The sequence below is a fragment of the Lagopus muta genome, chromosome 10 (genome assembly GCF_023343835.1).
Source record: "Lagopus muta isolate bLagMut1 chromosome 10, bLagMut1 primary, whole genome shotgun sequence".
Lineage (NCBI taxonomy): Eukaryota > Metazoa > Chordata > Aves > Galliformes > Phasianidae > Lagopus > Lagopus muta.
The window spans coordinates 484,569-509,802 of NC_064442.1; the positions used below are offsets into that span (position 1 = coordinate 484,569).

The 25,234-nt window shown below is 58.0% G+C and overlaps 1 protein-coding gene across 4 annotated transcripts in view; it reads right to left on the bottom strand.

Moving 5' to 3' along the window:
* Positions 1-180: 180 nt before the first annotated feature.
* Positions 181-25,234, bottom strand: part of FRMD5 (FERM domain containing 5) — a 40,227-nt gene continuing 15,173 nt past the window's right edge. Inside the window, exons 2-15 of one of the 4 annotated variants that reach the window (XM_048956475.1) lie at positions 9,866-9,970; positions 9,529-9,571; positions 9,258-9,336; positions 8,637-8,734; positions 8,233-8,356; positions 8,059-8,146; positions 6,658-6,746; positions 6,455-6,518; positions 6,238-6,329; positions 5,463-5,537; positions 5,004-5,072; positions 4,808-4,914; positions 1,962-2,302; positions 181-1,782 (exon numbers count right to left, since the gene is read on the bottom strand). In XM_048956475.1, the coding sequence (XP_048812432.1) occupies positions 1,735-1,782; positions 1,962-2,302; positions 4,808-4,914; positions 5,004-5,072; positions 5,463-5,537; positions 6,238-6,329; positions 6,455-6,518; positions 6,658-6,746; positions 8,059-8,146; positions 8,233-8,356; positions 8,637-8,734; positions 9,258-9,336; positions 9,529-9,571; positions 9,866-9,970 (1,422 nt within the window). In that variant the 3' untranslated portion in view covers positions 181-1,734. The other 3 variants (XM_048956476.1, XM_048956474.1, XM_048956473.1) reach the window with 3 other exon arrangements.

The window sequence follows — 25,234 nt, forward strand, 5'->3', positions numbered from 1 at the left end:
ACAGCTGGGGGGCACATCTTGGCCCCATGGGTTTCAACTGGAGGCACAGCTGTGTCATACTGGGGGGAACGGGGAGGCACAGCTGGGGGAACATTTGGGGGCACAACCTTGCTGCTGGCTCCAGGGCCTCGCGCTCAGCTTTGAGGTGTGTGAGAGCAAACAAATCTCAAACAAAGCCAGTTTTGTTTTCGTTTCCTTTTTTTCCCATGATATTTAAATATTTATTTCAATTTAAAAATACTTCTCATGGCACCAATGATTTTATGCTCACTAAGATATCGAATATGTAGAAAAAGGTACATTTTGAAGGAAAATGTAGCTTACAGTATTTGGCACATGAAAGGTTAATTCCTAGGTTTTTCTTATGAAAACTAAGAAATTCACATTTTCAGGTAATTCACCGTCTACTGCGCAAAGATGCAGTACGCTACGACTGCGTTTTTGTTGGGTATGAGAACTATGGGAACAACACCCGAATAGAAAGACGTAAAACTAACAGGTGCTGGGACACCGGACGCGGGAAAACATAGCATGGACGTCACCCATTGCTCGGGGTCTTGGTGGTAAAATACCGGGTGGGAACGGCGGGGTTCCGTGGGGCTGATGGCATCGCTGTCCTAAAGGAAGCGGATGGAGGAGGCCGAGGTCGGCGGTGCTGCGGGCACCGGGCAGGGGCTACCACGCACTGCATAGACACACTGACTACGGGCTGAGGTAGGAACACTACACTACGAGTGAACTCGGCTACGTTGCATAAACGGGGTCACGGGGACAGCGCGGCGGCGGCGGCCGTTTGGGATGGTGGCCATGTGGTGGCACAGCGCAGCCGTCCTGCTGTGTGGCGCTGCGTGTGGCAGCCATGTGGCACCGTCTGGGCCATCACACGGGTCTCCGCACGGCAGCTGTGTGTCACTGTGGGCATTGGCAGCCGTGTGTCACCATGTGGGCGCAGTGTGGCACCGCATAGCTGTCGTGGCACCGCACAGCTGTGCCCTGTGCCCACCGTGGCTCTGCTGAGCACGGCAGCGATGGCCCCAGCGCTGTGAGATCTCTCCCTGAGATGAAGTAGAGCTGCTCGGCCGCTCGCCCCGTGTCCAGCGGCAGCCCCAGCGCGCCTGGACCGGCGTTATTGCTGCAGGGAAGGGCTGTCCCCGCTGCCCGGCTCCACGCGTGCCACAAGCTATCGGCGTGTTTTTGCTTAAGGACGGATGGAGAGCGATGGCTGTCCGGTGGCTTTCCAGCGTTACCTCTTCCCCTGCAGCGCTGTCCTTTTGTCTTCAGGAAAGTCCTAAAATTACCGCTCCTCTCTGTATCCCAAACCAGGAGCGTGGCAGATGGGTTGCAAAGCATCCGCCGCCCCGTGGAGCCCCTCCGCACCGCCTTCGCTCCGGGCGGAAAGTAAAAAAAAGACTCAGGATCAATAACAAAATAGCTTCTTGTTGTTAAAATAGACCTCGAAACAGTCTTTTGTACAAAAGGAGCTGAGCGCGGGGCCGTGGTGCTGCTGGGGTCCCCAGAGGGCGGCACGGGGGTCCTGCAGCACGGTGACACGGGGACCATCCTGCGCCCTGCAGCGCCTGGGAAGATGCTGGCGCAAGGATGAGCGTTAATAGCAAAATAAATTCCTCTCTTTATTCGGTTCTCCCACCGCACCCCGCAGGGACGGGGACCCCTGCAGCGCTTCCGCTCTTCTCCTGCGGAACGAAGGGAGCTGGGGCCGCGGGGCCTCAGGTGTCAGTGAGCAGAGCCACCACGGCGCGGAGCTTGCAGGCAAACCATCGCCTGAGGGGACAAAAGTATTGGTAATGGAACTGCTCAAACTCGGGGGTCTGGCGGATATCGCGGAAAAAGGCAGTGTCAAGGTCGGACTCGGTAAGGACGATGAGGAGGAGGAGCAAGACAAAGAGGAGTCCCACTGTCACGAGGAGCAAACGGAGGACACTTAAAACAAACTTATTCACCTGTTCCGCCCGCGGCCCGCTGCCGGCACCCTGGCACAACGCGCGCAGCTCGCGCGGCTCCTCGGGCTCCGTGCCGGGCGTGCCGGCCTCCGACTCCTTCTCCTCCTCGATGCTGCACGGGGCTCCGTTCAGCTGCCGGGACAGCAGCAGCAGCTCCAGGCTGTGCTCGGCCACCGGCGTGGGCAGCACGCTGTCGGCAGGGCTGTAGCTCTCGTCGGCGATGATGGCCACGCGTTCGCTGCTCTCGGCGCGGCCGCCGCGGCCGTGGGGCACGAAGGCGTCGCCGTGGGATGCGGAGCGCACCGGCGTGGAGTGGGCGCTGTCACGGAGCGACTCCAGGCCTGGGGGACGGGGGAGGTCAGCGTGCGGCCACTGAGCTGCCCCAGACCCAAACCACCCACGCTGTGCCCTGGGGTCCTTCTGCTATTGCAGTGTATGGTGTTCTGTTCTATTCTTTTCCATTTGCTTTCATTTCATGCCATGCTATTCCATTCTATCTCCTTCCATGCCATTCCATTCCATCCCATTCTATTTCATTCCATACTTTTCCATTCCATGCCATTCGTTCTAGCCTATCCCCTTCTCTTGCATGCCATGCCACTCCATTCTGTCCCATTCCATTCAGCTCCATTCCGTTCCATCCAACTTCATTGTATTCCATTCCATCCTATTCCATACAATCCCGTTTCATTCTATCCCATTCTGTTTCACTCAATTCTATTCCATTCCATGCCATTCCATCCCATCCCATTCTCTTGCATGCCATGCCATGCCATTCCATTCTATCCTATTCCATTCCTTCCCCTTCAGCTCCATTCTGTTCCATCCAACTTCTTTCTGTTCTAGCCCATGCCATTATTTTCCATTGCATCCCATCATAAATCATGGTAGAATCACACGATGGTTGGGCAGGAGGGGCCCTCACAGCCCCCTGCATGCACAGCTGTGTGCAGCACAGGGCTGCGACAGCTCAGCATCTGCATGCGTGTGACCCAGCTCTGCTTTCCAGCAGCAGCAGAAATAGCTGTGTGCACGGCTGGGTGCCCAGCCTGCTCAGGTTACAGCTGAGCCAGAGCTGCCCTTTAGGAGCTGAACCCTGCAGGCAGGGCAAGGGGGGAGGGGGGGGCCTTCTCCCCACTATCTGAAAAAAAACCCAACAGAAATTCCCACCTCCCCACTGTAAAAGTGTAGGAAGAGGCAGGGGACAGCCGCCAGTTGGAGCTCTCAGGGGCATTTCCCCAGGGGGGCACAGGGCCCCGGCGCTGTGCCATGGGTGCTGCCCCAGTGCATTCTCCTGTGCTCTGCCACGTACTGCTCGCAATGCTGCTGGATGCCTGTGGAGCCGTGCGCACAGCAGGGCACAGCATACAGCACAGCACAGGGCACAGCACAGGACATAGCAAGGGGCATAGCGTGGGGCTTAGCAGGGAGCTTAACACGGGGCTGCAGGCACGGTGGGGGGCATGGCATGGGACTTAGCACAGGGCTGTGGGCATAGCACAGGGCATAGCATGGGGCTTAGCAGGGCAGCGAGGGCACCGACAGCTGCGTTCACACCCTGACAGCTGCTTCGCACAGCCTCAGGGCACTGACAACCATTCCCCAAAATCCCCAATGGGGAGGGCAGTGACAGCCGCCCCCAGGCCAACCTGCGCTGCCACCCCCACCTCCAAGAGCTGAGAAACGTGGGGAACGCGGGGTCCTGCCCCCAACTGAGGGGCCAACAGTAATAACATCCCACTGGGGGGGGGCACCCAGAGCTCCCCGCACCCCAATCCCACATCCCTCACCACCCCGAGGCTGCTGTGACAGGTCCCCCCGCCCCCCGGCCTCACCTGCTGTGTGCCCGCATGGAGTGAGGGGGCTGGCGCTGGGGCCAGGGGGAGCGGGCAGCAGGGGCAGAGCCCCCAGGGGCAGAGCCCCCAGAGCGCGTGCCAGCAGCCGTGGCCCCAACGCCAGCACCCGCACCCGCACCGCGCGGCAGCAGTGGTTGATGAAGCGCAGCTGCACGCTGACCCGGGTGGTGATCTTCACCAGGCACTTCCCCATGGCGTGGGGACGGCAGCACGGGGAAGGAGACCCACCAGCAGTGGCACGCCAGTGGCCCCACTGCTGTTCAGGGCTATTTTGGGCTCCTGCAGTGTCACAGCTATCAGCGAGGTGACAGTGACATGAAGCAGCCGTGGGCATGGTGCCGGGCACAGTGATGGATGGCGTGGGGCTGCATGTTGCCCGATCTGCAGCAGCACCCAGGGAGGGGGGACGGGGCCCTGGCTCTTAGCAGGCCCCAAAGCACAGCCCCACATAGCCCTGAGCCTCAGGGCACTGACAACCATTCCCCACAATCCCCAATGGCACAGGGGGGTCCTCAGGAGGTCCCTTACATGCCCTGGTGTGAGCACTGTGAGGTCCCCAGCTGTGCTGTTGGGGCTGCATGTGGACGGCACTGCAGGGTTCCTGGCAGCACGAGGTTCCAGTAGGACCTCAGTGACCCCAAATGCGGGGAAACAAAGGGACACCAAATGTGAGCACATGCACAGCTGTGCTGAGTGCCCAAAGCAGCTCAAACCTGTGGCTGCAGGTGGGACTCATGGGAAATCACAGAGCAGGGGACCCAGGAGGCACTGCACGGCTCAGCCCCGTTCTGTGTGCTCATTCCTAGTGGGGCATCGCAATGACACTATTAAAGTTCAGGTCCTGTCCACGTCAGGCCCCAAACCCCATTGCCCTGAGCCACAACTGCTGCCACAAAGCTTCGGCCCTTTGATACCCGCTCCCTGACCAGAGGCAGATCTCCTTTCTGTATGCCCACGTGCCCAGATAAGCGCTGTGCCCCATGCGCGTACCTTCCATGATGGAGATGTGCACAGCCCTCCTGCGGGTGCGCGGCACGCTGCTCAGCCGGGGGCCGTGGGTGATGGAGGGGCAGCTCCTGCTCGGCACCAGCCCAGCCCTGCAGGGAGAGCAGCAGTGAGGGGCCGCCTGCTGGGGCTGCGCGGTGCCCCATACGCACCGTGGTGCCAGGCTGCGTGGTGCCCTTACCTGTGGATCTCTGGCGGCTCCCGCTTGATCTTGGCACTGGATTCCATCACCTCTTTTGCAACACGGCCGCTATGGGTGGGAAGAAGAACAGCGTGAGCACGGGGAAAGCAACCCTCAGTGCCTGGGGTCCCATCCCTGCCTGCTGCACTGCCCACAGCAGTGGCATCATCTCATGGCTGGGGATGCCCCGCACCCAGCAGAGCCATATGGCGCCTTCTCCAGGGAGCAGAATTTAGGAACTGCAATGATTGTTTTATACCTTGGCCTCATAAAAAAACAAACCAACCATGAAAAGCCCCCAGATTTCCCCCCCGCCCCATCCCGTCCCCATGATCACTGTATCTCGGGGGCAGGAGGGAAGAATGGCAGCTGAGGAATGGGGAATGCACGGTGGCAGCGCTGACGTGGCCATCCTGCACCAGAACAGCTGGCAGTGGCTGCTATCTGCCCCTTATCTACCTGTATCGGAAGCGGCTCCCCTTGAAGAACAGGTTGCTGCTGGACACCGTCCGGACCTGGCTCGACTTCTCCAACCTGCAGGGCAGCAGGCTGTGAGTGCCACATGCACTCATGGGAGCAAGGAAACTCCCAGCACACATCCCAGTGACCAAGGCTGAGTAATGTGTGTGAGCCCCGGCAGCTCCCCACCCCATGGCAAAACCCCCACCCCACAGCACAGCCTTATCTCCCCACCTCCAGCACTGCCCCCTGCCCAGGGCAGGAGCAGCCAGCAGCCCTCACCCCGCACACGGGGAGCAGGACCCAGTGCTGACATTATTAATCATAAAAAGATTTGTAAAGTAATATTGCAATTCCATTTTATGTTCATATAATGAGGAGTGAAACCTGCTGATGGCAGCCGCTGATTGCGGAATTCCCAAAGAGAATACATTACACACTTTATCTCGCATCTCACTGATTAGAATAAAACTCATTAGGAAGCACCAAGGCAGGCATTGCCAAGGAAGGCTGTGAGCACCCAGCACAGCCTCACGCCGAATGCTGGCACTGCCTGCTGCCCCTCCAGCCCATAACCCCTGCCGGGTGCTGCCCATCATTAAGGCTCTATCTATCTCTGCCCAATTAATTCTAAATGCATAACTGGGGGCTTGCTGGGTTGGGGGCAGCCCTGTAGCTGTGGGACAAGAGGGCACAGTGCTGCACTGCCCCACAGCGTGGTGAGCCCAGGAGCGACCCACGGGGAGCGCGGAGCAGAGCGCATCCTCGCACTCACTTGTAGAAGGCCTGGTTCTCTATGCCACACTTCCAGAGGTGCTTGCAGGCTTCAGGCGTTGGGGCGAAGTAGGTGAGGACAATTTTCTTTTCCTACAGCAGAAAGAAGTGTGTTGGTCACAGCAATGGCGCCCGGAGCTGTGGGATGGGGGCAGCACAGAGAGCATGGCCACAGCCGGGCAGGGGGACAGGGCAGCCCCAAATGGAAACACACTCACCTCCTTCTGACTCACATACAGGTAGAACGTCTTCCCCTCGAACTTCATCTTGGTCACCTCATTCCTGAAGGGACAGGGATGTGCCATTAGAGGCAGGGATGTGCCATGGGAGGCTGCCCAGCCCCACTGGCACTCGCCCCCTCCCCATCGCACTGAGCTGCGGGCGCAGGGTCAGCCAGCAGCAGCAGTGTGGGGCTGCTCACCACTTGATGAAGTGCACTCTCTTGTTCCCCTGCAGGACGACGAACCCAAAGGGGGTGAAGGCCAGGAATGCTGCATTGCCCGACACGTCCTGCAAGAGAACAGCAGCTCCTCAGCAAAGTGTCAGAGTGCCCTGCAGCACCCAGGGCAGGCATAGAGCAACGGGCTGCGGACGTGATCCTGCAGCACCCTGTGCATGCACCGGCCCCACGGCCCTGCAGCCCCACGTGCTGCTCCCAGCACGAAGCACAACGTGCTGCATCGCTCTCATCGACCCCGTCAACTCACAAGTGAGCAATACGCAGTGAAGATGGTTACGTGCCTGACCAACCCTTTTGCTAATAATTAAACTGCATGATGGCAAAATCCCATTCAGTGTTGGAGAGGCCAGGCAGCACCGTGGCCATTTACAATCCATAATTAGTGTCACGGACAGAGCTGGGCAGTGCAGTCACTTAATCACAGCAACCGGGCTCTGGGGAAGCACTCATTAACTGCCTTGGAGCTCATGCAAAGTGCAGAGCTGTGCTGGGCTCAGACAGCATTGCAGGGCGGCTGTGGGATGGGGAGCTGCAGCACATCCACGCACACAGTGTGGGAGCAGCACGGGGTGTGTGGTGCACGGGAAGCAGCAGAAAGGGACCCTCGGGATGTGAGCAGAGAAAAAGCCGGGTTCACATCAAGATTGGATCACAATTCATTTCAATCTGCCAGGGGCAAACAGGTGAAACCAAAGAGCCCAAATCCTGCCCTGCACAAAGCAAAGCACAGAGCTGAGCCACAGGCACAAGTACCTGGTCCTGTCTCAGCTAGGGAGCCCCCACCCCACTGCTGGGTGTCATGGGGCACGCACTGCCCGCAATAAGTGCTATCAGTGCACAGCACTGCAGGAGCTGCTCCTCCAGCACCAGCTATCAGCAGCACCAGCAGCAACGCTCACCCATGGCCCTGCCCAGTGCCAGCACCCAGCCCTGTGCTGCTGGGACCCCACTCAGCCCAGCTCTGCACTGGGTGCTGGGCTGCGCTCTCTGTATGTTGGCTGTGAGTGGGGACTGACACAGCCCAGCTCCTCCTGCTCTGCTCCCTGCATCCCTCTGTGTGCAGTGGGGCTCTGTAGGAGCACGGCGTGGGGTCACTGAGAGTCGCTAAAAGCTACTTCCAGCACAAAGCTCCATCAGTACAGGAGTGCAGGCAGGGAGGGGACAGTCCTGGTTATGAGTATGGCGGTGGTGGGGCTGCGGTTGGAATGGGGGATCTCAGAGGTCTTTCCAACCTCACTCAGGTGCTGCCTCATACAGCAGCGCAACGCCGGGTGACGCAGCCCCACAGGCAGCAGTGGGAGCTCCTCTGCAGCACGTCAGCACAGAGGGAGCAGAGCAGTGGTGGCTGCCGGATGCGCTCACCTTGCAGGGGTGGGGATCCACGCCGTAGGTCTCCAGGGTCTGTGCCTTCCTTAGGAAGTTCAGCTCCGAAGTGGCCGGCGTCTGCCCGCTGCGGAAGGGAGAAGGGAGAGGTGGGCTGTGCGCAGGGCAGAGCACGGCACGCACGTGGGTCCCGGCACGGCACTGAGCCTCTACCTCAGCTCTGATTTGTGGATCTCCGCAATCTTCCTCTCCAGCTTCTCCGAGTGCTTGGGGAAGAACTGGAACTTGGAGCTGTAGCCCTCTGGGTGCTTCCCGGGGTCGTAGTCACCAATCTCAGCTGGGGGGACAGAGGTGGTGAGCGGCCCCACCGTGGGCACAGGGCCGGCTCGATGCTCAGCCATTAGCCACCCCACCCCCCTCCAGAGCCCCATGCTGCCCACCCCACAGCCCCAGTGCCCCCCAGGCAGTGGCAGGGGCTGCACGGTACGATCACAGCCCTGCAGCACAGCCCCGCGCCGGGTGACATTTATATTCGAGGTGCAGCGATCTGTTGTAAGTGGAGTAATGTAATCGGGACTCGGAGCGAAAAGCAGATTTATCTTGTCAGGAAGCATTACCTTGAAGGATATAGGCGGCCAGCAGCGCGGCGTCTGAGGTCTTGCAAAGCAGGCGGCCGTGGTAGAGGTCTCTTTTGATCTGCAGGAAGACTAAATACCTGCAGACAGCAGAGAGCCTGTCGGCCAAGTGCAGCTTGCTTGGGCTGAGCAGGGCCGTCCCAGCTGCACATGTGTGCACTGCACAGCCCGAGGCACTGCTGGCCACGACCCACAGCTGGGGGCCGCATCCCAGCCCAGCAGTGCTCTCTGGGTGCTCACAGCACTGCCCTCTGGGTGCCGGCACCTTTGAGCCACACGACCCAAATTCTGGATCCAGGGTCCATTTCTGCCGTCATTTCTGCACCCATTGTTTCCCTGGATCATCCCCAATAGCGCGTTCTTTAGATAATAAAGCAGACCATGAAGGGAACTATCCTGCCAGCAGATCCCACAAGGACCGGAGTGCAACTGGGGGATTGGTGCTGGGAGGACAGGGAGGTGGGTGCACAGCGTGCAGCTCTGCTCTGAGGGGGCTGCAGGAGCAGCAGTGGCACAGGCACTGTGCACGGTAGGCTGTGCTGGCTGGTAAAACAGCCCTTCTCACAGGTTGAGCACAAACCCACGGCCCCACACCCCCCTCACCTGGTGATCTCCTCCTTCAGCGCCGCAGGGTCCGTGGGGTAGAACTTGACACGGAAGCACATGGTGAAGGGCGGCTGGGCTGTGGGAACAGCAGCACCGTCACCAACCTGCCACCAAACCTCAGGACACAACCTCCCCCTCCCCCAGGTCCACACAGGTCGGGCACCGACCCTCACGTCCCCCCTGCAGGGATGGGGCACACCAAGCTGTACCATGCACCGCCCCGCAGGACACTGCTCAGTGTTTTGCTTGTACTGGGAGCAATGCTTACCCCTCATCTGCTTCACAACCGACTTCGTGAACTCCAGCCAATGCTGAAATGAGAAAGAAAGGGATTGGAGCAGCTCTGTAACAAATATCTGCCGCCAGGAATACTCTTTGGAACCAGAAGGCCACACAGGGGCAATCCCATGCCCAGCCCTGCCCACAGTGCAGGCGGTGGGAGCAGCCCTGGGGACACTGCACAGATCAGGGTGAGCACACGGTGTGGGCAGGAGGAGCACAGAGCAGCCCAGTGCCACACACTGCACACAATACAGCACCAGGCTGCAGCCACACCGCAGTGCGCTCTGCATGGGGCCTCTGCCACACCGCTCTGATCCGCTCACCCTCTGCTTGTCGGGGTCCACAAAGCGGATGCCGAAGTAGTCCTTCTCCAGCAGGTTCAGGTGGTGGCACAGGAGGTCGAACAGGTATTGCCCCTTGGCATCTCTCTGCAAGACAGGAACGGCATTGGCAGCGCAGCAGGGTTGGGGGAGCTGAGACACGAGGAGATGAAGGCACTAAATCTGTCACGTCAGGCTGGGGATGCAGCGGAGCCACACGAGGACGCCCTCTGCTCCCCAGCACCGCAGCCCCGAGGCCATGCAGCCCCCAGATGAGGGCTGACCCATCAGCAGTGGGATTAGCCCAGGAGGAGTGTAAAGCCACGCGGCGTTGCGCACAGCCCCCTCACACTGACATTGATGTCACTGCTCCAGTCGGATTTACGATCACGCACTGTAACTTCTAGCTCACGGAGCAGACCCCCAGCTCCTGCCCCACACTGCACCCCACACCATGGTGCTGCTGGCCGGGCACTTTGGGTGTCCCAGGGTCCATCAGTCAAAGCCAGGAGCAGAGGCAGAGCCCTGCACTCAGCATCACGCTGCCCACAGCACTGTGACTGCTGACTGAGAGCAGGGCCACAGAGTCTCAGAAGCACTAAGGCCACAAAAGACCTCTCAGATCCCCACTGCAACCACCCCCATCCCACCGTGCCCACTGCCACCTCCCAGTGCCACATCCCCACACCAGAGCAGCTGCTCAGCCCCAGAGCCTCAGCACAGCGCAGTGCCCAGCCTGCAACCCACGCCCTGCATTTTGCTTTATGTTTTGGCTCTCTGCGTGGCACTGCACAGAGCAGGAGGGAGCAGCAGAGCAGTGATGTCCCCAGCATCAAGTCCTGCACACCCTGAGGCCCTTTGTTTGCAGGATTTGCTTCTGCCTTTCCATACCCGTACCCAAATTGGCACTAGGACCTGCAGCACTGACACAAAGAGCACGAGGCAGCAGCCCTCCATCCGCCAACAGTGTGCAAATGCAAACGGCTTTACGAGGGGGGAGAAATGCTTCCTCTTTGATCTCTCTAACTTGAGTTAAACATATTCTAAATTAATCATTATGAGTCTGTCTTTCAGGAAATTATCTGAGCCGTCTCTGCAAATCAGAACTTGAAAGAGCTGTCTGTTGTGTAATAGCAGCTTAAGCATTCTGGTTTGATCTCTGTATGTTCTTACAAAGGAGGGTTTGTGCTGGCCCAGCAGCACGGCAGCAGCCACGGCAGCTCAGTGCCACCAGTGCCCACACCTGAGCGCTTGCTGCTTCTGCCTTAAACTTTGGATACATCTAAAGTCCTGAGGCGCTGCAGGGCTGCTGCAGGATGCTGAGGCTGCCACCAGAGCCAGGCAGCTCCTTGTTCCCAAGCTGTGCTCTCAGTCCTTTTCTTCTCAATTCAGAGGAGTTCAGACAACAAACCAAGTGTGCTCAGGCTGTGCAGGACGCACCCAAAGGCAGCCAGCAGCGCTGTGTGCAGGGGATGCTGAGTGCATGGCGTCCTGCCTGCATCCCCAATAAAACACACAGGATCACCACTTGCCCATAGCACACGGGGAGGGTTTCACATCCCAGTGTTGCCCATCCACCATCCACCGGGGATGAACGCAGGATGAGCCATGTGCTCTGGCCCCAGCAGCAGCGCCCTGTGGCACGTGGCCCATCATGGAGCAGGCACAGGGGCTGCTGTCACCCCACAGCTGCACACAGCAGCTTGTGCTGCAGGAACAGCCTCGGGGCAGTGGGCACAGGGCCCTGTGGGTGCCAACCCAGCCTGGTGCTCCCAGCGCAGGGCTGAGCCTCCCAGGACTGGCTGAGAGCCTGCACTGCTCTGAAGAGCACCCAGGGGGTAACGGGAACAGCAGAGCTCCAGAAAGACATGGACCAAAAAGCAGCAAGCATGAAATCTCAAAACTTTAAGAAGATTAAAGTAACCTTGCCTTCTTCATTTTTCTAAGCTCCTCTGCCAAAATTAGGGTCACACACAGCTAAAATGAAATGAGTTAATAATAGCAGCTCATCTTCAACAAGCAGCGCTGGCTCATTCCCCTCCTGCTGCCCAGCTGAGCACCAGCAATGGAGCCTGACTACAGAATCACAGAGCCACTGAGGCTGGAGAAGACCTCTGAGACCCCCAAGCCCAACCCAGCTCATTTCTCCATGCCCCAACTGCACCACACAGAGCCACATCCCCACAGCTCAGGGATGGTGACCCCCACCCTCTGCACAGCCTGTGCTGGTGCCTCACCTCCCTTCTGGGAAAGGAACTTTCCCTGGCACACAACCTGAGCTCCCCTCTTCCTTCAGCCAGAGCTGCATGCAGCGCCCTGCTTCACGCATCACTGCATGCCTCAGCTTTATTTCACTTAATTACTCCTCCCAACATCCCAAATGAGTTACACACCTCCTCATGTCACAAATCTCACGAAGCTGCACAGCACAGCAACCAGGAAAGCGCTCACCCATGTGCTCTGGGGCAGAGACACACAGCCACTGAAACAGCACAGCTCAGTCCGTGAGCACAGCCCCGTGCCCTGCCAGCACAGACACGCTTTGTGCCAGGGGTGCGCAGCTCCTTGGGCAGCCCTACAGCCCATGGCAATGCCTGCTCCAGGGATTAAGTGCTGGATTTGGGGAACAAATAGCACAGCCTTCCTGCAGCTCTGCAGCCACGCTGCGGGGCCGGCCAGCCCCTGCTCCATCAGCTTAGAGGGAGATTATTTTTTAAAAGGAAACTGTCAAGAAAAGTCTGTTCTAAAAAGTGAAGTTGGAGCTTAAATCTCTTTGGCGGCACCAGCTGAGCTGGGAGAGATCAAAGAGCCACAGCTCCACTGCAGCACGAGGGGATTTTCACTGGCAATTTGATGGCAATATGTGCTTTAAGTGCTTTATTTTCAACATTTGGCATTGTGCTGCGTGGGGCTGGGATTTACTGTCCCTCAGATGGAGTCAGCGTTCAGCCTGCAGACTCTGGGAGGGCTCTGGGCTGCTCAGTCTGCAGAGTAAGCCAGCACCTCATCAGAACTACAGCATGGGGAGAAAATGGGCAGAAACAGGCAAGAGCACCCCACGAGCTGCAAGCATCCTAACAGCAGGTGGCCATCAGCACAGCAACTTCCCCACAGCAGCCTCATAGCAGCCCCAGTGAGCAGCACGATCATGAGAGCATGTGCCTTGCTGTGAATTTGCTGCCTGCAATCCTTCTTCCCAGCTGATGTGGGCAGTTCTGTCTCCAGGACTTACCATGTGAGTTTGCTGCAACTGATAAACCTTGGAGAAGGAAAGCGTAATGCTATAATGTGATGGAAAGTACAGTGATAATTGCAGGGTGGAAAAGTGTTTGGCTGTAGCACATGAGGATAAGCTCAAATGCAGCAGCCATGGACACAGAAACAAAGGGGAGGAAGGAGGGAAGCTGCTTACCTCTGGAAGGCCTCAGGTAAGCAGAGATCTCCAGAGAGACACCCTCACCTTCACTGCCAACCCTTAAGTGAGGGCTGGGAAGGGGTGGATCCTGGCTCCAGCCCTCCCTGTCACTCAGCTGCATTGCATGAACCTGAACTCCCCTGGGCTGGCCCTGCCTTCCACCAGGTGCTCCATCACTGCTGCAGGCTGTGACTCAGCATTTCTGCTACAGAAAGTAAACAGAAAGTGATTTCTGTAGCTGTAAACTCCAGCTGCTGGATTCCCCAGTGAACCCACAGCTGGGAGCAGGGCAGTGCTACAGGAGCAGGGCAGTGCTGTGGGCTGTGCTCAATGCAGCTGCAGTGGCCCCCACTGTGCCCTCCCCCCCCCCCAAGGCCATCTGCTGCTGTTTCTCACAGCAGAATATTTATCAGTGAGTCACAATTGGGGATGACTATGACGAAGGTTTCTGCCAGAATGGGGAATTTAACACGGTTCAAATATTTATCGTGGGTTACGTGCAGGGGAATTTTCTTCCCCTAAGCTGCCATGCAGGGTGCCAGGCTGCCCCACTGTCCTGCAGGAGGTGGGGGTTTGTTCTGCAGCCACCCAACACCCAACTGCAGAGGAGGAGCAAAGATGTGGCACAGCACAGGGATGCTCAGCCCCAGGGCACCCCATGGCACAGCCTGGCCAAGCCAACATCAGCATCTGGGCCTGGGGACAAGGAAACCAGACTGATTGGGTTCTGCAAAGTGCCACTTATTCTCCAGCCCTGAGTGTGGCTCTGGAGCAACTCACACACACCCGGTGACAGATGACCTGTGTCCTCTTGCATTGAGCTGCCCATTGCTGCTGCGCAACTTTCATGAATTAAATTCAGAACTTGTAAGTCTATAATTTAGAAGCACTGAAAACCTCTTTCCATAGAAGCAAATTGCCTTCTCCCATCGTTCAAGCTCATGTTTTCATTCATGTGAGCTTGGAGCGGCTCCATGTTTGCTCTTGTTTAAGTTGGCACTCCTTTTCCATGGCGCACGGAGCGCTGCTGCTGCAGCGGATGGCGGTGCGTGCGAGGAACACACTCACAGCAGCCAGCTGACAATCAGGAATGCTCTGTCAGGAAGCGAGCCCTGCTTGCAGCACACAGGACAAACCCACGGACAACTGCATCTCTGCAGCTCTCACCTCAAGCGAGCAGCAGCTGAATCTCAGAGACCCCTCACAGGCACCCTGGGGTCTCAAGGCACGATGAGATGCCAAGTGCCTGGTGCTAAGCATGGACTCCTGATCTGGTGCAGAGCGGCTCCACCAACCACCCCCAGCGCTGCGGCCATGGGCTGCAGATTGCTGCAGGACCCCACTGCTGAGCAGTGCTCCTTGCAGCCAGCAGCTCCACACACATCGCTGCTGGAGGGCAGGAACAGTGAGAAAACAGAGCAACCAAAGCCAGGAGCTGTGCGTGCTGCTCAGCTCCAGGAAAGCACCTTTGGTTTTCCTGGCAACAGCCCCGAGGAGAAGCTCGCTTTCCATCCAGCAGCTGAACGCAGCAAAACGCTCACAGGAGGGAAGAAAGAAACGGGTAAACGGGTCATAAATATTTACAGGCCGTGAAAGCGAAGCGGGGCGCAGGCGGGAGCAGCGGCTGCAGCACTGGCACAGCCCAGCACCTCCTGCTGCCCTGGGCTGAGCGCGGCTCAGACGCAGCCGGGCGCAGTGCTGGGACCCACGCGGCCCCACAGCAGCTCACACCGCTCGGCCTGGCGTGGCAGGAACACGGCTCACTGGGGGGTTTGAAGTGAGTGTACCTGGGCTCCTTTGGAGGATGCAGTCGGGGGCTGACACGAGAACAGGCTCTGATTTACTGAGCTCCGTGAGATCTCTGCCCTCGGAGACACCGTGTTGCTCCTGGGCATCAGGGAAGGTGGCATTTTTATAACCATGCCATCACTTCACTGCAGGACTGTTAATCCTCCCCAGAGGTGATTTCCCAGGGAAACGGAGGAGGGCAATTTAAGACATAAACGATCCACACTTATCTAGGGCAGGCAGCGAAAACTTCCATAAATCCAACACTGCTGTTGGCAGGAGGCACGATACGGACACGAGCATTGCGTGATGCAAATCTTTCTGATGACAGTGTTATTTTACCCCTAACGTTGTGAAATCAATTTCAGCTGATGTTCTGGGCACCGTGCAAGGAGAACTGTGTGTCAGCTCCCTCCGCCTGCCCTGCTCCTGCAGCCCCTGCCTTCGGTACCGTGATAACCATGATTAGCACCACTGCAGCCAGACTCGGCTCTCCTGCTCCTTAGTGCCCACACAGGCATTAAGTGCCAGCCCCTCCACCTATCCAGAGTGAGGCACAGTGCTGCTGCCATACACCTGGTGTGCAGGGCACCAAGCTCTGGGTGCCAAATGCATCACACAGGCCACACACTGGCCATGGAGGAGCCACAGGGACCCACACTGCCCTCGCTTTGTCCCCGTCCTGCACAGCCCCACACAGCTCAGGGTCAGTTTGGTGCACCGCTGGTGTTGTGCTTGACAAAGCAGGAGAACAATTCCATGATTCCACGGTTCCATGGTTCTACAAATCCAAGAGCACGTGCAGTGCTGGCAGGGCATGGAGAGGGGATGGCACTGGGGCCAGGCAGTGCTTTCTCTAAAGCTCAAAAAAGATCTCACTCCTTCCAGGCAGCAGTCACATGCCAACGTCACATATGACCTTTTCAGATTAACCTAAGAGGGCAAAAAGCATTTTCTTAGGAGCGTGATGTGGGGAATGGTGATGTGGGCCGACATCTCCCCGACAGCGCCCGCGGGACGCGAAGCACGGCACACATCGGGGGCTGCAGCCCTCGGGAGGGGGCACTGCTGAGGTCCCCGCCTGGACGCTGCCCCTCACCGCAGACCCCTGGGAGCCGGATCCCGCCGGGAACGGAGCGAAGCCGCAGTGAGCGGCCCCGCAGCTGGGCAGACTCTGGGTTGGCATCTGTGGGAGGGATGCTCCGTGGGACACCGGTGGAGAATTGGAATGAGAACCGCACTACCTGCATTTTCCAGCCTGGGGAGGGCAGCACGGCCCCAGGCTCGCCCCTCCTGATGCAGTGGGGCCGCGCGCAAGAAGAGCGAACGGAAGGCAGCAGAAGCGCCATCCCATTCCCCAGCGCATATAATCCGTGCTGCCGGCATCGCAGGCACTCTGTTTCTTTCATCCCTATCTACATTAATCTAATTCCACGCGTACCGCGGGCACCGCGATGCCGAGCGCTGGGTGTGTGGGCTCAGACAGCGGCTGGGGAGGGGACGGAGCCGACTCGGCACAGCGGGACCGGTGCGCGCTGCTGTGCTGCCTTCACGCAGTGCACTTGTTTACTTTCCATATCAAAAAGCGACGGAATAAAGGATCCTCATCTCCAATCGACAACAAAACGCTTGACAAAGCGTTGCGTTTAGAGATGAGAGACTGCAGCGGGGCGGGCTGACATTTAGAGGAGCGCTCGTGCTGCATTTGCACAAAAGAGGAGCAGCGGCGGCACAGCGGAGCGGCAGCGCCGGGCGGGGGGGAAGCCTCGGGCTGCCGGCAGCCCCCGCCATGGCAGCGCAGCCAAGGGCATCGGATTGAGGGGACGCACAAATGGGGGTAAAGCCCAGCATGGTAAGGGAGGGCACAGCACGTTGCAGAGCTGCACCCCGAGCTGGGGCCGGCAGCGGCCACAGAGCTGCGGTGGGAAAGGGGCGCGGAGGCAGCAGCCACCTCCCAGGTGTCTGCCAGCAACAGGGAGAGGCGCACGGGGACCTGGCTGCCGGCTGCCGCTGTGACACGTCCGCACAACCCGCAGTTACTACAGTTCTGAAAGCTTAAAGGCTGCATTCTCCCATTTCACGGCGCATCCAGCAGTAATGTAGCCCTGCCTTGAAGCCGCGGGGACGCGGTCAGTGTGCACACCGTGCCAAGGCCACAGGCAGCAGGGCACATGCACCCGGGCACAGCGGTGCCATGAGAGACGTGGCTCCATGCAGCCCCACGGCAGCACCGTGCCCAGATGGCAGCAGCGGGGTGCCACTGTTCCAGCTCAGCTCGGTCCCACTGCACAGCCCCACGCAGCACATCCCTCACAGTGCTCAGGCCCCGCTCCTGGGCCGAATGCTGCGAGAGCCGCACCACAGCCAGGCGCAGCAGGTGAACACTGCACAGCTTAATAGAAGGAGACTTCCAGTGGAGGGCCTGATTGAAGCTGACACGAGCTGAACGGCTCAGCACCAAACACTGCACTACTCCGCTCGCTACAGCCCCGTGGTAAATCCACGGCTCTGCTTCCTGGCACCACACAGCAGCTCCCTGCGCCCACCAGGATGCACCTCCCCAGGCTGACTCGGCAGGAGCGCTGCCATCAGCACAGCCCATGTGAGATCCCTCAGAACGACCCCACACAGCAGCTCCTGAGCCCCCTGGGACCTCGGATGAGGAGCTGTGCCAACCCACAGCGGGGGAGCTGCTGTAATCTCAGCCCCTTCAGCACTGTGAGATGAAGGAGACAGAGCTGCCGCTCTCTGCGTGGGCTCCCGAGGTTATATTAAAGCACAGGCCCGGGAGTAGAAACAAAAATAGTGACAGAAACAAAGCTCTGTGCCCACATCGTCAGATCCAATCACATCCAGGCTGAGGAGCGTCCCTGGGGTCTCAGCTCCTGCTCTGGGGGCCGAGTGCTGCCCTCCACAGAGCCCTGGGAACAGAGCGCCCTTCTCCTTTCAGCCACAGACAGCTGCTCTTTGGGAGAAATAAGGATCACCCAATAAATCAAGCACATGCTGGCTCCAGCAGCCTTCGACCTTGCACAGTTCTGGGATGCTGTTATCTGGGAGCTGGTTTTCCACCCCCCGAAAAACCACAGCATGGAGGTCACACCGGTGCTGGCACCGCTCTGCAGCCGTGGTGCACAGCAGAGTCCCATCTCCATGGCAATGAAGCGAGGCTGGGGGCCTCACAGCACTCCTTGCAGTACGGGAGGGCTCCCTAAAGGTTCCACCTCCACGCCCTCCTATGGAAACATGCACTTGAAGTATTACTGGAATATAAATTAATCTGATTTGCTCCACAACAAACAACTGCATGAATAACGAGCGGTGCGGTGCATTCCAGAGCCCCTGCAATTATGAGCAAACCCACAATTAGGTACTGCTGTTTGCATGCAAAGCGTGAGGTTCAAACCGTTAATTTGAATGGAGGTCTCAATGAAATGGGCTCTGAGAAGGTCTGTAGCGCAGTAAAACACCTGGATTCAGAGATTAGCTGCCTTCTCAAACACAGCAATGAAAGGAAGCGTGATGAAACCATTCCTCACTGCAGGTGCTGCTGGGTCTGCCTGGCAAAGCGCTGAGCCCAGGGCTTGGAACAGGACATCAATTGGCTTCCCTTCCTCCTGCAGCGCTCTGCTGCCTGGCGGCAAGCAGACAGCTATGGGCAGCACAAAGCTCCATGCTGACAGGGGGCAAAGGGCTGGGAGCAGCCCCAGCAGCCCTAGCAGCCCGTGCATCTCCCTGAGCCACAATGCCGCATAACATTGGGCCTCAGAGGCAGCAGCATGTGCTGAGGGGTGAAGGCACTCAGAGCCAGACAAAGGCTCCAGCCCCACGTGTAGGAGCTCCCCAGGCTGCCACTGCCCTCCTGGCTGTGCAGAAGAATCCGGTCATGAGTCCGTCTCCAAAGGAGCCCGCCGCTCACTTTACATGCCTGCAGCTCCCAGGCCCAGCCCAGCTCCGGGCACCCCACACAGCCCCAATTACTCACATTAACGAGGCCCCGCAGCCCGTATCAGCCATATTTACCTCCTTAATTAAAGATGGCAGCAATAAACATGAAATACGGACAAAGAAGATTTTAATAAATGCTGCCTCCGGGAGCTGCTGGATCCCCGAGAGCCGAGCGGGAAGCACTGCCTACCACAGGTTGCATAGTTACGAAATTAAAACAATATACTGCCACATAAAAGTGATATTAAACATAATTATCCTGAGTCAGGCTGGGGTGGGCTGAGCACACCGTGGGGCAGCAGCGCTCACAGCTGCTCCTGCACTGAGCCCATTTGGAGCTGAGACACTGGGGCACAGTGTGGGGCACCGTGCTGGATTGGCCCCATGGAGCTGCACCGGGGGGCAGGTGTGGAGCACACAGCATCGCCTCCTGCACATTGCATCCCCTCCTGCACATTGCATCCCCTCCTGCACATTGCATCCCCTCCTGCACACTGCATCCCCTCCTGCACACTGCATCCCTTCCTGCACACAGCATCCCCTCATGCACACTGCATCCCCTCCTGCACTCTGCATCCCCTCTGTACACAGCTTTTCCGCAGATGTTCCTCATCCTGGTCACAGAATTCAAGGTGACCAAATCTGAAATAATTATCAATGTCTAATTAGCTTCTTGCTGCCCTGCAGAGCTGCAGGGCATGGACCCAGCTCGCTGCTCTGTGCTGGATGATGGAGTTCAGACCTTTGTGTTCAAGAGGAGCGAGCTCTCAGCTGATCCAGGGTTAGGATTTACATCACGGTTTTGTAGGGATGGGGACTGTCTGTCCCTTCAGGTCTGTGCTGTTCCCCTTACAGCCAGAAACCCATCTCATAGAGCCATAGAATTGCTCAGGGACCGTGGGTGATAGCTCCACAAAGGGAAGCTCCAGAAGCTCAAAGGAAAGCAGCACTTTGCCCCAAACCAACCCAATGTCAGCATCCTCCCAGGTGAGTCCTGCCCATAGGGAAACAAAGGCAGCACCAATCCTCGTGCTGGGGGTCAGATGCAGTTGTGCTGCAGAGAGATGAACCCTGTTGGATCTCTTTCATTTTTTTATGATGAGCTTAAAAGATTGGTCAATAAAGGCAACAGCATTGATTTCATATACGTATACTCCCATGAGACACCTAACCTGGTGCTGCACGGCATTTTGACTAAACACTGGAAGGCTACAAACCCAACACAACACACGTGAATTGGACTCCCAATGGGGCCCTCCAGAAATGGGTCCAACCCCAGTGCCCACCTCCAGGGCCTGTGCTGCCACGAGGTCTGCAGGCACAGAGCAGCACCCGGCATGTTGCCAGGCCTGCTGGGCAGACTGAACCCACATGGAAAAGAAGCACTGCTCCCTGCCAGGCGGAGTGCCTGCACCTGGGGATGGGGAGCGCATGCCTCCTTCATTAGGGCATGAAGCACTGCTGTTGGGGGCAAAAGAGGGGGCTGCAAGGACAGGGGCACCAGGGGGTGTCACCAGGAGGGCTGACAGCAGGGAGCTGCCAAGGGCTTTCTGCTGCCAGAGCTGCGACATGCAGGATAAAATCCAGCGGGACTGAAGCACATCATTGTTTATTTCTGCTAAAAGGGATTTGTTAAAGTCTGTGGGGCACAGTTTGAGGGATGTTCTTTGGGGTCAGGGTTAGAGCAAAGGTTTTGACACCAGCAGAGGAAGCTCAGCCTGTGTCTGACAGCATGGAGACGGGAACATCCTCACACAGGAGCTCGAACCCCCAGCACTGCACAACCCACAACCCCAGCTCCTGCTCCCCAGTCACAGACGCTGTGACTCAGCAGCGTCCTGCAGGAGCAGCGCTGCTCTACGGCTCCCAGAGCTCCCAGCAGCTCCCACACAGCAGTGCAGTGCTGTGCAGAGGGTGCAGGCAGGGTGCTGCTGCTGGGAGCTGAGTGCTGCAGTGCTCTGTGCCCCTGCCAGCACACAGACACAGCGCTGCGCTCCGGCAGCTGCGGCGACAAAATCTGCTGATTATTTACACGCGGTGTAGCATATGGCCCCCAGCAATAACGGCACGCCAAGCAGTCTGTTAAGGCTGTTCTGCTCCGTCCTCAGCAGCCCTCTGCACCCAGCAGCAGTGCAGATCGCTATTAATCACCTTCCCAGCTCTGCTCCACCACGGGAGCCCATCCAACGCGGGTGCTGAAAACCATTGGTCCACGATGGACCCACGTTAGAGCTACCTGACATCCCTCCTTATTTCATTGTTACTGATATTTAAGGCTTCTGCATAAGGCTGCATGTGGCTGTGGGCACACCAATGTGATCTGCCTGCTGCCTGTTGCCAGAGCCCTGCTTGCTGCAGTGTTATTCCCCCCCTTTAGAAGATGAAAATAAAGCACAAAATGGAGTTTTCATATGCAAATGGTACCACCTGTGTGGGTTAAGGGGCTTCGCCTTCCAAGTAGCATGAGGCACAGAAAGGCCACTGATGTGCATGCAGGGGCTGGGCAGCACGCATTGCATTGCACTGCATCACAGTGCACTGCACTGCATCCTACTGCATCACACTGCACCACGTCACACCACATTGCACTGCATCACACTGCACCCCATGGCACTGCAGGGCACCCCATGGCATCACGCTGCACCCCATGGCATTGCTTTGCATACAGCAGGAGTGCTCTGTCCTCACAACCTGTCCGTGTGGTTTTAATGCAGAGAAAGGACATCTCTGATGGCACACATGCCATCCGCTGTCCCTGTGCAGCCACGGGGACGGGCAGCCAGCTGTGTGCAGATGTTGCCCAGCATTGGCACATCTGAGCCACACCCGCTCAGCACAGCTGGGCACCGCAGGCGGCAGAGTCCCAAAAAGCAGAGAACGACTGCCCCAATTCACAGCAGCTCAAAAAGCACAGAGGGAAGGACTGGAAGCAAGCATTTCCATCTGCTCTTTAGGCCACGTGCAATTAATCACTGTCCCTCCACTCCCTCGTGCTGCACCGTGTGCTGGGGCCGGGGGCTGCCCTCCTCCTCCTCCTCCTCCTCCTCCTTACACCACCACCTCATGAATTAGCAATATGCCTCAGCACACAGCGTCCCTGCACTGCCGTGCTGACGGAGCGCCCCGTCACAGCCCGGCGTCTGGATGAGCCTTCAAGATAATTTTGGTGCCTTCTGCTGAAGTGCTGATGTCCTTTGTCACATAAGGTGACCTCGCACAGGGTTTGTAAAGGCGCCGACGGAGAGGGATGGAAGCACGCAGAACAGCACGCATGGGCAGCACAGCCCCGCAGGGCCAGCAGGGACTGAGCTGGGGGCCAACGGGGATGGATTTGGGGTGAAGACCAGGACTGAAGGACTCACTGCAATCTGGGTGACATGGGGGACACATGCAGCTCGCCCACCCCAGCAGCACTCACTGCAGCAGCAGCCAGTGCCACGACCCAGTGGGCAATGCAACACAACACAACGCAAACACCCATCACCGTGCTGCCCAAAGCCTTGGGTGCTCACACACCGCCCGCACACGGCCAGCAGTGGTGGGCACTACAGAGCCAGAGCTCCTCTGTGCGCCCCTCGCTGCTGGGATGAGCACAGTGAGAAGTGCACTGCAATATGGAAATGCAAAATACACCGCCCAGGGCAGTGCGGGCACAGCTGCCCCAGATTCACTGCGGCTGTACACAGATCTCAGGGGACAGGAGTGGGTATTTTGGTACAAGTGTGACATCATGCGCAAACGTGTCACATTGCTGTGTGTCACACGGATGACCGTGGATGTGCCCACGCTCCCACCAAGGTTACAGTGCAGCAGATGCAGCACAGCGCCTGGGAGCTGCTGGGGGCACACAGTGGGGAGACAGTTTCCAAAACTTCTCATTATCCCCTCTTTTTGGGACACGAGTGATGATGCCTCGGCCATCACATGGCCCATACGGATTCATGCACTGCACCTGCAGACCGCAGCATGCATGTCGGGCTTACCACCCCAACCCCACTGCGGGTAGCAGCATCCCAGAGACCCAACGAGGGGCTCGGAGCAGCCGGGTGCACGTGGACACCGGGGTGAGTGGTGCCATCTGCTGAGTGCCATCACACTGCCACCTGTGGGGGGGGGCCCTGGGGGCAGCAAGGAAGGGGACAGGTATGGTGTGGGAGCTGCAGGAGGTGCCCGGCACCAGGAGCGCTGCGGAGCTCAGGTGTGCCTCACCAAGGAGCGAGAGGTGGCATGGCCACCATTGGGAGCACCTTCATGGGGAGAAAATGCAGCTGCTGAAGGGTTCTCCAATCAAGTGGAGGAATGCATTGGTGCAGCAGCTCTGGAGGTGGAGGCAGACGATCTGAATCACAAGCAAAGTGGTTTCTAAAATCAAAGGAGATTACACAGAGCCATAATCAAGAGGTCAGGGCTCACAGTGACCCAACCCAGAGCAGCACTGCCCTGCATCCCAGCGCCGTGGTCAGACCTCTGCACATCCTTCTGGTGATGGGGACATGGGGCTCCTGTGGCAGTGCCAGAGCCACCGCTCTGTCCATGTGCAGAGCTCTGGGAGCAGCTCCTGGGGCAGTGTTGGTGACAGCTGCAAGCCCATCTATGTGTGCCTTTGTTGTCTCTCTAATGAGCTCTCCAGGAAAACCTGGAGTGCGGCTCCTCAGAGGGCGCAGCCAGAAACAGAGCTCTGAGTTAAGTGGTGTGCTGTGCTGGCAGCTCCCCCCCCCGTGCACACGAGCTCTCACGCGCAGAGCGGGCTGATTAACTATTAATACCAGGGCAGAGCCAGCCCTGTGCTGTTCCACACTGCTCTGGAGGCACCAGGACAGAGCGCAGGGCCGTGGGCACACAGGTGGCATCAGTGGCACTGCTGCAGCTTGTGTGTGTGGTGGTGATGACAGGAGGAGGAGGACAAAGCTACCTGGTGCACCTCGGGTTTTGTAACCATGTGAGCACAGCCTGGGATTGCTTTCCTTCTTGTAAATCCAGGCGCTGCAGTGGGACAAGGGCACTCTCTGCATCCAACCCAACCAACCTGCTGCAGCAGCGTGGGTGAGCAGCTGCCCATCTGCTCAGGTGGTTTGCCATGGGGAATAGCATTGGCCAGTGAAAAGTGTCTTGTGGTTGTTTGCAAACATTCAGTAGCACAGCGATTGTTTGCAAGCAAACACAGTAGCACCGCGATGCAGGTACCCACCCCAACAACCCCAACACACAGAGCAGCTCTATTTTCCCTTCACTCAGCAAGCACAGCCTTAAAGCCCCTGCCTGGCCAACGCAGTTCTGATACGGCAGAACCTCAGAGCAGCTCATTCACACCAGGCACGTGCCCTGGGTGTGCAGGACAACTGGCTGAGAGCAGAGGTCAAAGGCAAAGCAGGGCAGAAGGATCTCCTGCAGGTGTCTCCTTCCATTTGTTATCAGCATTGCCACAATCACAGTTCAGATGTTACACCTGCAATTGTAACCAAAAACCATGATTGGAGCTCTCTGGCATTTTGCAGCTCTTCTCTGCTCCCTGATTTGCCTTCCCTCTCCTCTATATTATGGTCAGGAGGAAATGGCAGATACACCCATTGTGCACACTGAGCCCTGAGCGCTCACACTCTATCCTCTGTCACTCCATAAATCTCATCCTGCTCCAAACTTGGCAGACAGAAGCAGGTCTGATAAAACCAGCCCTGCATTGGGCTCTTGCTTCATGGAAATCCTGAAATACAAGGAAAACTGGGATGGTGAAAAACAGTGCAGAAAGGCACGGTGTGGCACAGTGCGGCACGGCGCGGTTTTGCTGCCTGTGCAAGTAAATGTGATGCTCATTAGTTCTGATAGGGAGCTCCACTGCCATTGCTTCCCACTAGGACAAAAGGGGCACAGCACACACAGCACGGGCACCACGGTCACTGCAGCAGCCTCTCCTCCGGCCACACAGACCTGTGGGGACAGGAGACACTGCGTAATTCCCTCTGACACAGAGCCGCATTGATCCCCGGAGCAGTGAGCAGCTCATTAGAGCCGGCCGAAGGCCACTCAGTGCCCAGCATCACCTGCAGCACAACACTGAGCAGAGCCCAGCCCAGCACTGCTGTGACACTGGGACACGGGGCTGCCCAGCTGCCCCCACCCCGCAGCACAGCAGCGCACACTGCCCGCCGCTGCCTCCGCACGTAGCACACATTCACCCCCCGTTAACTCAGCGCCCGCTGGGCTCACGCTCACAGATTCCGGTA